This window comes from Pollicipes pollicipes, unplaced genomic scaffold (assembly GCF_011947565.3).
Source record: "Pollicipes pollicipes isolate AB1234 unplaced genomic scaffold, Ppol_2.1 Scaffold_3447;HRSCAF=4054_pilon_pilon_pilon, whole genome shotgun sequence".
Taxonomy (NCBI): Eukaryota; Metazoa; Arthropoda; class Thecostraca; order Pollicipedomorpha; family Pollicipedidae; genus Pollicipes; species Pollicipes pollicipes.
In genome coordinates, this window is record NW_023596297.1 from 11,108,741 (window position 1) to 11,121,179 (window position 12,439).

At 65.5% G+C, this 12,439-nt stretch overlaps 1 protein-coding gene across 1 annotated transcript; it reads right to left on the reverse strand.

Annotated features, from left to right (window-relative positions):
- Positions 1–2,713: 2,713 nt before the first annotated feature.
- Positions 2,714–11,093, reverse strand: LOC119092039 (transcriptional enhancer factor TEF-1; the record flags this gene model as incomplete). Its single annotated transcript, XM_037214994.1, is given in 8 exon segments — positions 2,714–2,975; positions 3,618–3,756; positions 4,014–4,144; positions 5,091–5,279; positions 6,728–6,935; positions 7,583–7,797; positions 8,346–8,473; positions 10,943–11,093. Coding segments are annotated over 8 exon segments (1,275 nt in total), but the record flags the coding sequence as incomplete, so codon positions are not given.
- Positions 11,094–12,439: the final 1,346 nt, after the last annotated feature.

The following is a 12,439-nucleotide window of genomic DNA, read 5'->3' on the forward strand; positions in this document are numbered from 1 at the left end:
GACCGCCACAGGTTCCGCCGTCTGTACTACAGACGTATCAGTCTCCACCGTCCGTACTCCTGGAGAAGAGTGGCTGTCCCCAGTTCCGCCGTCCGCGCTCCGGGAGAAGGACGTGCCGTCTCAGGCTCCACCGTCCGTACTCTAGGAGAAGGGTGGCTACCCCCAGCTCCGACGTTTGTACTCCGGGAGGAGGACGTACCGTCTCAGGCTCCACCGTCCGTACTCAAGAAGAGTGGCTGTCCCCAGCTCCGCTGTCTGCGCTCCGGGAGGAGGACGTACCGTCTCAGGCTCCACCGTCCGTACTCCAGGAGGAGGGTGGCTGTCCCCAGCTCTGCCGTCTGCACTCCGGGAGGAGGACGTACCGTCTCAGGCTCCACCGTCCGCACTCCAGGAGAAGAGTGGCCACCCACAGCTCCGACGTTTGTACTCCGGGAGGAGGACGTACCGTCTCAGGCTCCACCGTCCGCCCTCCATAAGAAGGGTGGCTGTCCCCAGCTCCGACGATTGTTCTCCGGGGGGAGGTGCGTCACAATCTGTGTGTTTCCGACGCGGAGCGCTTGGTCAATGCAAGGGAGGCTAGAGGTGTATAATGGGAGGCTGCCAGTAGTCCAGGACCTGACCAGATGACGTATGCTGCAGGCATGCAGAATACGATGCTGTTGCCTGCAATGGCTGTGGTTTTAAGGGTGCGTCAACTACCTTAGATATTGGCGCCTAAAATGGCTGCAAGAAATTCTTTCTTGATAAGAAGGCTAGTTGTGTTTAACGAGACGTCTGCTTGCATGACCAGAGATGGGTCTGATAATGACATACCATGGCACGAAGGTCAAGCTGGCAGGGATGCGTGAGAAGTGGTGTCGGCACAATTGATGCATCAAAATATTGTTCATGCAATGGCATCTTTTCAGACCGCGCATCACCAGCGTGAATACTGGTAGGGATTCTGCTGATATTACTCCCAATACCATTTACGGTTGCGCAATTACCAAAAGCATCGCCACCAGCCTGGACACAAACGCCGTCACGAGCGCCCCGCCTGGCTGGATCCGGACACCGGCGGGCTGGATCCGGACACCGGCGGGGTGCCTGCCAGACTGCTGCGAGGCGTTGATCAGCTGAACATTATGCTGCCGAGTATTTCTTGTTAGACACATATAATAGCATATCATCAACTTTTCTTGAGTGTTGCTATGGGTAAACACGGCAAGCGACAGCACTAGCTTATTCCTTGTTTTACGGGGACCGCTGAAATTAGGCGGTTCATTTTCTTCTAAGTGTACCATGTAATCTTTAAGATATCACAACATATTTAAATTTACGGAAATCGGGCATTTTCCATCCAAACCAGTATAGTCGTCTTGGGTGGCAAGCATTGCCAGTACCTTTCAAGCTTTTTCTCGGTTGTCCCGGCCTCGCCTCATGGGCGCCTACGTGTTACTGTGACAGGGCAGAGCTACCGGAAATTAATCGGACCCAAGCGCAGTATTAGGAGCCTGAGCGACGGTGTTTCCAACTCCGTCACTGATGCGTGCTAGTGTAATCCAGTGTCATATGCAAGCCCATGTCTGCGCCAGACGCACTCATATTCAGAACGCTTGCTCCCGGTATGGGCCTCATTCGCACCGACCCTGAAGTCCCTTCAACGCGCTGAGTGCGATTGAAATTGATTCTGCTTGAGTGAAATAAAGCCCAGCACTGCCGCAGATTTTCCCGCTGCCCTCCGTACGCGGGCGCACGCCGCCCTACGCCGCCAAAAGCCACGCCAGTGGGTTTCAATATAATTTACTCTCTGGACGCACATCTGTACAAAAAGGGCACGGCCTACCGAATAGCTACCTTACAGAACCACAATCACGTCTGGCGGGGCACACACAATAACAACACGTTTGTCAGGCTCTGGGCGAACCGGTGGCGCCGCCTGGTCAGCGGCCCGTCCGCCCGCCACCCGAGGTCATGTCACCGCCGCCCCCGCCCCGCCTCCGGGCCGCAGCGGGCAACTGAGATCAACGATGCCGCCCTGCCCCCTCCCCACTCGCCGCCACGTGCCCGCACTCGGCGGAGGCCGGCGGCCCCCCAGTGAGATCGCACGGCGGGACTCCCAGCGGCTCGGCCCGGCCCCAGCGGCGCGGGGCAGGCTTCGACAGGCGCCGGCCAACAGTCCTCCGGCCACAGCCGACCCGTGGCCGGCCGCCAACACCAACAGGCTCCCGTCACATCCAGCGGCGCAAACGAAATCAGTATCTAATGCCGACCTTAAACAAATAAAATAATGTCGTATAGCAACTTAACGGGCGCAAGCCCCGCCTCGCTCAAAGCGCCAATCGCAAAATGCCGGCAAAAATATTGCAGTAATCATCAACCACTACGGACGCGCTTCTAAAAACGAGCCACCACACGAATCAGACAGCAAGGGTGCGACGCAACGCAGAGCCCCGGCGTGCCGCGCGCCACTCCCGGTGGGCGGCCCGAGCTGAGCTGTCCGCAGCGGAGCCGTCACGGCCGGGACAGCAGGCGCGCCAGCGCGGCGCTCGGCGCGGACAGGCCCGCGCGGCCCGGGCGCCCGTTGGCACCAGCCGACCGGCCGACTGCACTGAAAGACGGAGGCCGCGCGGCGCCGCGGCCGCCGCCGCCAAGGCACTGGGGCTATGTACAGGTGGGCGGCGGGCGGGCCGGAGATCACGGCTCCTATGTACAGGCCGCGCGCCGCGCGCCGCGGCGTCGCCGGCGCCGGCGGCCTCGCGCGGCTCCAGCGGACCGGGCCGGGCCGGGGCGCGAGCCGGACCGGATCACAGGCGAGGACAGATGCTGCGCTGGGCGCCGCTCGTGCCCAGGCGATGGACGATGGCGGATGCGGTGGCTGATCAGTCCTTCACCAGGCGGTATATGTGGTGCTGGGCGCCGTGCTCGGAGGTGGACACCTCGAACACGAACGCGATGCAGAGCAGCGTCTCCTGGGTGTCGCGATTCGTCACCACCTGGCGGCGAGGGCGCGAGTTACACCGGCCGTTGGCTGCTGACGTCGGCAGAGCAATCGGGGGGACAGCTGGACCAAACACACCGATAAATCTGCGCATCACTGACACGGGAGGACAGCGCCGACACACTGTAGCAAGTTCGCGGTTTCGGTATGACGCGCCAACAGTCCCCTGGGTTGTTCAGACCTGGCCAGCGACGGCTCAAGACCTTACTTACATTGGCCGCAAATCATACCGCACCATCTGTCGTGTGGTTCTCGAACTGACACTTCAATAACAGCCGGCTGAGGGCCAGCAACGGAGCTTTGCCACATTTTGCTCGACGATAGCAGCCATAAACACCATGGGACAACGGGTTCGACTGGATGCTCATTTCAAGCGACCACCATCCGCTCAATGAACGACAGCCACTACCACCCGCGCCTACTTTGCGAGTCCGAACGCGACATCAAGTACGGCTGGTTCGGTTCACAGGACACCGACAAAACGTGGACAGCGATTTCAATAGGTTGGCAATCCTCCAAGGTTGTCTTCCCGCTCCGGTCCGGACGGGGCCGTGAGTCACCATCGAGATATGCCCGATGCTTGACATCAGCAGCCCCTGCCCCGCTCCGGCCGGCCCGAGCGAGCCGCGCAGCTCACCTGCAGAATGGTGAAGTTCTCCAGCACGCTGTTCATCATGTACTTCTCGGGCAGGTGCTTGAGCTTGTGAATGAAGTTGACCATGTACTCGCACATGGGCGACCGGTTGATGCGGTAGAAGAAGCGACCGTTCTCGAACCTGCCGCCGGAATCAACGTCAAGTCCCAGCACTATCTCAAAATATACGCGGCGTTAAACGCTAATTAATAGCACACATTGGGTGGATTTCACAAAATCGCCTGCGTCAGCCCTCACGACGTCGAAACAGTAGCGAGCAAGTATGAAGCCAGAGGCACGAACAGAACCCATACAAACACCAGAAAGACTGGGCACACAATGAAGGAGCAGCCGAACACACGTTCCACGCCAGGGCCGGCTCGCCCACCATCCGCTCACCTGGCGTACTCGGTCTCCACCTTCTCCACCACCTGCTTGCCGAAGGAGCAGACCTTGGTGGAGCAGGTGATGGTCATGTTCTCGGGCGACTCGTACTGGCTGGTGACACCGTAGAAGGCGCCGCTGGCGTCCTGCCGACCACACGAGCACACCTCAGACCGCGCCGCACGCCGGGTCCTGGTCCTGGCCCCATACGCGGCCGGGGCGCGCCGCCCGCACACTGCCAAAGCCCTTCCCCTCGCTCGGCCACGGGGGTCATCTGCCAGACGGCCTCTCCGCCGACCGGCGGCCCGATACGGCGGCGCGGGGTGTCCAGAGACGCGACTCTGGCCGCAGCCCGCAGCAGAGCACGTGACCGGCCTGGCCGCGGTCGGGACCGCTGTGAGGGCGCCGCCGGCGCCGCGGGCGGCAGCGGACCGGCCTTGGGCCCGGCCTGGCCGGTTCGGCGGCAGCGGAGCGCGCGGGCCGGGCGAAGGCTCAGCCACAGACCAGTCTGTACGGCGGCCTCAGACCGGACCGAGCAGCTCCCACTGAACGGACCAGTCGCGGCGACCGGGCTCACACGCTGGACCGCCGGCCAACAACCCAGGCCCAGACCAGTCCGGACAGCCAGACCCAAAGCCCAGTTCGGCGCCGCAGTGGGCCGCCTGAGACGTCCAGCGATGCCCATCACATAGACCACAGCACCGGCCATCCCCAGCGCAGAGATCAGCCGGATTAAAGCGCAGCCAGCCGTGGGTTCATCTCGCTGACGTCAGCGGACAGCAAGGATAAACCTACGTGCCGCCTGGAGGTGTTGTGAGGGAAAACAAACTCCTCGGCGCTGCGGTTAAGTTCACAGCGCTGAAGTTCACAGCGTGGGCTATATTCCCTCGCGGCGCTCATCACGGTGGATGTCTCCATCTAGTTGTTACCCACATGCACCACCAAAATGGATCCCAAACCCAACCGTCCGTTTCAAAGCACACTAGTCTTCAGCTTCTGTTGCCAGGCAGCACATTGCGCTGTAATCGAATGACACGTTTGCTTACGTTCGACCCTGCGAGCGACACCTCGCCGCGCCCGCCCACTCCTGACCTGCACACTGGTGTTGAGGTCAGCCCAGAACTTGACCAGGAAGAAGGCGTTGGCCGGACCCTTGTCGTAGAGCTCGCGCAGGCCGCCCTTCTTGTCGGGGAACTTATCGTAGATCTGCGTGATGCCTATGGCCTCCAGCGGATCGTACGAGCCCGGGCCGCCGATGTGCACGAACAGATGCTTGTTGTACTGGCGAGCAGAGGCGCACGCACATTACCAGGGATGCGCCGTCACGTGTGCGCGAGCGACGGGTGCAGCGCTGCGAGAGGGACGCTTGGCGTCGCCGCACACAGCAGCGACAAGCGTCACACTGCTAGTGCGTGCGGTGGACAGGGGCACGGGACTCCTCGCACAGAGACACGGAACGTCTCCACATGGTGTTGCCACGACGAACAAAGCAACCTGCTCGGCCGGGCCTCATGACGCGCCGGGCACCTTGCGTTACGCCCTCCGTTTGCACGGTTTGCCAGTGTTTACTGGCAAATGGACCGAGGTTGTCAACACACCAGAGCTCCGTCCGCGTCACCGCCATCAAGCTGTTTACTGAAGGAGCGTCAGTTTCAAAACACGACCCGGGACCAGACCCCACAGGGCCCTCGGCGCGACCACTGCAGCCCCTCCCCGGCGGCCGGGGTGTCCCGACCCCGGCGATCCGTCGGCGACCCCGGCGTCACCGGCGGCCGCCAGGCGGGCCGGGCCGGCGCCGCGGCGCCATGAATGACCGGCGCGGCGGCACAGCGCCGGCCGCTGCAGCGCCGATAAAACACACACACACGCCGGACATAAACACGGCCTTGCCGGCCGGCCGGCGGCCGAGGGCGGCGAGGTCGCTGGACGCGCTCGCTGAGTTATCGACGGCGGCGCCGGGGCCCGGGCCGCCGCCGCCGCGACACCATGACACGCCGGCGCCACGCGCTCCCAGCTGACGCAACCTGCCGGCCGCGCGCGACCCGCCCCCGCGCCTCGGGCCGAACCGGGCTGGGGTGCGCTGACGGCGGTGGGGGCAGGTCGGCACGCACACTACAGGGGTATGGGTATGACAGCCTGGAGCAGCTTGGAAGTATAGACGAATAGGCGAGGAGCAAGTGAGCCTACCGAAGCGTCTCAGACGTTTGACCGTACTGGTGGCGTCATACCGCGGTCTGTTGTCCTCGTCGATCCTCCTCGGTGGGTAAGTGGTTGGAATTCAGGGCTACCAGCGGCGATATTGTGGGTTCAACGCATATGAATATCAGACAATTTTGATCCGAAGAGGTGGTCGAAGCGTCCGCGCGCGAGGAAAAAACGCTGACGAGGACAACTGCCCGAAAATCTTCTGCAGATGGATGCATACAAAATCCAGGACGGGACAGGTCAGCATGGCCAGCATGCAGACGAAGGGGAAGGCACGGCCAAGCCAGCATGGAGAGACACCTCGATGATGGAAGCCAAGCCGACGGTCCCCCCCCCCCCTTCCCGGAAAACCGACATATCCAGTAACGTCACAAGACATCGCGGGTTTCCAACGGGCCGCCACACCCACGCCGGGGCGCTGGGCAGCGGCCGGCGAGCCGACTGGTGCCGCTCATAGCCAGGTCAGCACTCACGCCTGGCGGCGACGGCGGCGCCGGCCGGTCACCACACAGACGGCCACTCACCACGTCGGCGGCGGCCTGGTGCTCCCGCGTCTGCGGCGCCACCTCCATGAAGGCCGAGTACTCCACCAGGCGCAGCTTCTGCGTGGCGATGCTGCGCCCCTCCCAGGCAGGCGCCGGCGCCGGCGGCTGGCCCAGCAGCGACATGTCGGCCGCGCTGGCCGCCGGCTTGGCCGGCATGCCGTACGGGTGCTGGCCGAACGGCTTCACGCTGCGGGAGCGGCACAGCGTGGCGTGAGACGAGTGCCGGTCACGCCGGGCGTGGCGTGACGCGGACGGCGCGGTATGAGACAGGCACGCCGCGGTCTGGGCATGGCGTGAGGGCAGGTCGGCATGAGCCAGGTATGCTGGCTGCCCTCATGCAGGCTGATCGATATCAAGGCCCCCGACCGGTCGGATAAAGCCCAAGCCCTTCTAAGAACGGCGCAATTCAGCGGGCCAAAGCCAACGCCGCGGCGATCGGGAAAATAAGCCGACCCCTCCCCGCCGCTCGGCCCCGATTTCGCGTGATTCCAGCCAGCTGAGCATGTGGCCACGGACGGGAGCGGCGCGCCGGGCCGCCGGTCTGAGGGGCCCGTCCACTTCAATGGGACGAGACGGACAGCGGCAGCGGCCGCGGCCGTCCCGTTTCACCGAATCTCTCGCGCAGCTCAGTCCACTTCCGCCCGTCCGTGACGCCCGGCGACTTCACCGAAGCGCTCCTGTGCGGCCGGCCTCCTCTGCGGCACCGCCAGCCGCTTCTCAGAGGCCGGCCGCCGAGCACGAGCGCCCCGCTGGCAGCGGCGGCCCGCCGCGTCACCGGCCGCGCCGGCGCCGGAGCGCTCCCCACCCCCGCTCCCTCTCCCCAGCGGCACTCACTCCTGCGACATGCCGACCTGCAGGCCCGCCTGCCAGAAGCCGCCGACGCCGCCCGGACCGGCGTAGTTGGAGGCCGGCAGGCCGAAGCTGGACAGGCTCTTGTGCTGCATGTTGGAGGCGGACACGATCTGCGCCGACGTCATGGCCGCCACCGAGTGCAGCGCCTTCTCCTTGGCGTGGTGCTCCTGCAGTGACATCAGCGGCGACGAGTTTTGCTGGGGAGCGAGACGGGCGCGTCAGGCGAGCACATGGGACGCGGGGCAGCACCGCGGCACCGCGCCGCCACACGCGCAGCTGACGAGTGAATAGGTCAACAGAACGGCAGGCGAAGGCTCCTCGGCGGTTCCATGGGAAAAGAGGACATCCATGCCCTTTGCAACACAAAGTGCACACGCTGCGCACACATAATGGGCGACCTTACGGCTAGAGGACAGAGTGGTCAGAGCCTTCAGTGTGAACTTTACACAGTGGAACCTTAGTTGTCATATTATGTATATATATATATATATATATATATATATATATATATATATATGTCCGTACAAATCATGTCGACATGTCGCTGCTGGGCCGACCGCCGGCGCCGGCGCCTGCCTGGGAGGGGCGCGGCATCGCCACGCAGAACCTGTGCCTGGTGGAGTGGTGCCGGAGCGCACCCTCCTCTTGAAGCCCAACAATTGAACTCCAGCCCGACCGCCCGGCCGCCGCGCGCGGCGCGGCGCTGCCCTCACCCCTCGCCCTCCCCGGCTGTGCGTCGGCTCACCTTCATCTTGGTCTGCAGCTCGCGCAGCTTCCGTCGCGCCAGCACCTGGATGTGCGAGCTGACCTGTTTCCGCGTGCGACACTTGCCCGTGCGCAGCTTGATGTAGCGCGCGATCAGCTCATTGCGCCCTGCCGCCGAGAGGTGCCGCGTGAGAGACGCTGCAAGTTTTGAGTGGACACGTGGACGTTTCGCGGGAGGCCTTACTCAAGTTCCACCTCAGCCGCTGGCGCCAGGCGATGCAGTTCGGTACAAGGTGTAAATGGTGGTTGGTGTAAGCCAGATCTATATTTAGGAAGCGCATGTGGAAATAACAACGTAATGGCCCTGATTTGACGGTGATAGTGAATGCGAACGGTTGTCAGTGACAGCCGATTACAGGGTCAACGCTGTAATTTCCATTGGACTGACACAGCTGGGAAAGGGACCGCAAATGATCAGCAACACCGGCCTGCCCCCACAGGATCATCATTGCTTGACGCGGCAACGGCTGCCATCTTCAGTCAGCATGGCGGCAGAAGCACCCCTGGGGACGAGGTGCTGGGCACAATGCTCTCCAGCCGTAGGGTTCCAGACCAGCGCACGGGCAAGCCGCGGACCAACGCCCCCCCCCCCCCCCCCCCCCCGCTCTCGGAACCCATCCGTTCCGGCAGCCGCGGTAATTCACTACCAGTGCAGCCAGAGCGGGACCGAACGTGACATTGCTGTTGCACGCGACGAAACAGCCGAGAAAACCGCAGCGTGCAGCCCTCCCTCCACACCTCCCCCAGCCCTCCCCTCCCACACCAACGACGCAGTAAACCCAGCAGGCTAACGATGACGTCAGCTTGGCAACGGCCACCGCTTTGGGGGAGGACACCGTGCATGCCAAAAATACCCGCCGGGACAGCGGCATGCCGCCGACCGTCCGAAGCATTACCGTCGGCCCGCTCACAGAGCGAGGTGGTCATCACGTCCGCCCTGTCACGGCCGCCTGTCGCCGGATCGGCGGCCGGTTCCCAGGGCCGGGCGGGCGGTCGCCGGCGGCGGCGGCCCGGACCGGTCCGTGCGTGAGCCCGCAGTCACGGCCGCCATCCGCCTCCCCTCTGATCTCCCGGTCCCGGACGGCAGCTGGCCGCCCGCCGCCCCGGCCGGCGCTCTTAATTAAAACGCGCCCCGCGCTGGGGGACCGCCGGCGGGGTGCCTCAGCGACGCTCGATGCGGGCCGGCCGGTCGGTCGACACACACACACCGACACCGACGCGAGCAGCGCCTCCCCTCCCACCGCGCGCGCCCCAAAGAGCGGCCGTCTGCCCACCCCCCTGGCGCCGGCGCCGGCGAACGTGGCGCGTGACGCAGCGACGGAGAGAGGGCCGGCGGCCGACCGGCAGAGGCTGGCGCGCCGCGCCGCGCCGCCGCCCGGTGCAGCGTGCTCAGCATGCCGGGCGGCGTACCGCACATTCGTCGCGTGCCCGGCGCGCCGCTGTCGCCGCCCGGCCGCGGCCGTGCATCACGTGGCCGACAGCGGCGTCCGGCCGACGGGGGAGTGACGCACGGCGGCGGAGGGGGACGAGCGCGGCAGCGGTGCCGCGCGCGCCGGCCGCGCGCACCCGCGCCATGCGCCCGTCTGACCCGGCTCTCCGCTGGCGGCGCTCCGTCCGGACGTCCGCCACCACCGCCCTGGGAACGCGCCGCGGGGCAGGGTCGTATGACCTGGGTCCGCGGCGGCCGTGCAGACCGAGCCTGATCCGGCGCCAGCAACACGAGCCGGCAGCCGGGTCCGCGGCGTCACGTGCGCTCTGGCCCCGCCCGGCTCGGCCGGTCGGCCGGCCGACGGCCCAGGTGCGTCCGGGTCCGACCGTCAGTCGGGCCGACCGCACCGCCCGCCGCCAGCGACCGCCGACGAGGAAAGGGCCGCCGCCGGTCCGGTGACGTCAGCGCTGACATGATGTCAGCGCTCGGTGGCGCCACAGCCCGAGCCGGCGCCGTCCAGAGCGTGCGTCCCGGCCGCGCCGCGCCGCGCGGGCCAGGAGCGCCGTTCGCCCCGCCAGTCCGCACGGCGGGCGCGCTTGGCAGCCGACGCCGGCCGCCGTGCCAGCCGGCCGCTCGCCGGACGGCCGTCAGCGCCGACGCGCCGCGACCTTGGACACCGGCGGCCCGTCGAGGCCGACGGGCACCTGCCAGGGGCGCAGCAGGGTCCGACGGCGGACGACTGGGGTCAATCCTGGCAGCCAGACTGCGGCGACCACAGCCAACGTCCGGCGACAGAGGGCGCCTCAGTCAACAGAGAACCGAACTCGGTGCCGATCGCGCAGTAGTTAACGCGTCTGCGTTAACCGCTACACGTGTGGGAAACCAGAGGTACGGGGTTCGATTTCTCGCGGTGTCCACCCTTCCCGTCAGGGTGAGAAGCAGGCGATGGCGCGTAGCCTGAGCAGCTGAGTGCGCCGTAAAGCCCCGACGGCGACGATGACGATGAGAACCGAACTCAGGCTCGAGAGACCACCGACATCCGCCACACTGTTCACGCGATCTCTCGGTCCCCCTCTCGGCCCGCCCCACTCACCCCGCGGAGTTCGGCCGTGACGGCGGCTCCGGCACCTGCCTCTGACCGCACTCACCGTACATCTTGCCCTCATCGCTGAGGATGATCTTGCGGCGGCCGCATGGCGGGTAGATAGCCAGCGCCTCGTGGAACGACTGCTCGATATCCTGGCTCCAGACGCCCTCGGCGTCGTTGCCGTCACAGTTCTTGTCGTCCATGTAGTCATCCTGAAAGAGACGAGACGCGTGATGTCACTGCACGGCACGTCGGCGGACAGGAGCTGGAGTGTCACAGTCACGCCGCTGCCGTCACACGTGACGTCACTGTGCACGGCACGTCGGTGGACAGGAGCTAGAGTGTCACAGTCACGCCGCTGCCGTCACACGTGACGTCACTGTGCACGGCGCGTCGGTGGACAGGAGCAGGAGTGCCGGTCACGCCGCTGCCGTCACACGTGACGTCACTGTGCACGGCACGTCGGTAGACGGGAGCTGGAGTGTCACAGTCACCGCTGCCGTCACACGTGACGTCACTGAGCACGGCACGTCGGCGGACAGGAGCTAGAGTGTCACAGTCACGCCGCTGCCGTCACACGTGACGTCACTGCACGGCGCGTCGGCGGACATGGGCTGCAGTGCCACAGTCACGCCGCTGCCGTCACACGTGACGTCACCGTGCACAGCGCGTCGGTGGACAGGAGCTGGAGTGTCACAGTCACGCCGCTGCCGTCACACGTGACGTCACTGTGCACAGCGCGTCGGCGGATATCAGCTGCAATGTCACAGTCCTGCCGCTGCCGTCACACACGCTCCTCTGTACGTCGTGATCAGTAGTGACGAAGCCTTTGGGCAATTGAAAGGAAGGAACGAACAGTCATCCTTTTACTTCGCTTCGTTCCATGCTACGCCAGAGAGCTGACATTCAGTTCTATGAAAGGTGGTGGAGGCGTTCACCTCAACCCTCATTCTAAGCTGCCGCCCCCGGTCGCCGTGCCTCCGTGACACGTCACCTCGGACCGCGCCTGCCGACCGTCACGCCACGCGCGCTGTGCACGTGACGCGGAGTTCCGTCACGCACGTCGTGACGCGTCGCGGCCCCGTCCGCGCTAGACCGAGGCCGGCCGGCGGAGTACGCACGTGCTCGCCGGGGCGGGACCGCGAGGGACGCTGGTGCTTCCCGCCACCCGGCTGACAAACGCGCCAGCGGACGGGCCGCTCCACGCCATTGTCGTCGGCCGGGGTCCGACCCCGAGTGCCGACTCGGCCGGCGCGGCCGGAGACCCGTGGCCGGCCGGACAGGAGCGGGCGCCCAGACGCACCCCCCCCCCCCCCCCCCTCCGCCCCCGGCCGCTCACCGCAGCCGCCACAGCAGGCCGACTCTGACGTCAGACGGCCAATTAGTGGGCGGCGCCGGTCACACGACGGGGAGGGCACGGGTCGGCGGCGCCGCGCTCACACTGCATAAATAAACCGGGGCCGGCCGGCGCCGACGACCGTCTCCCACCACCCGGGCCGCCAGCCGCCGGCCGCCGGAGGCGACACGGCCGCGTCGTGACCGCCGCCCGGGAGCCGCC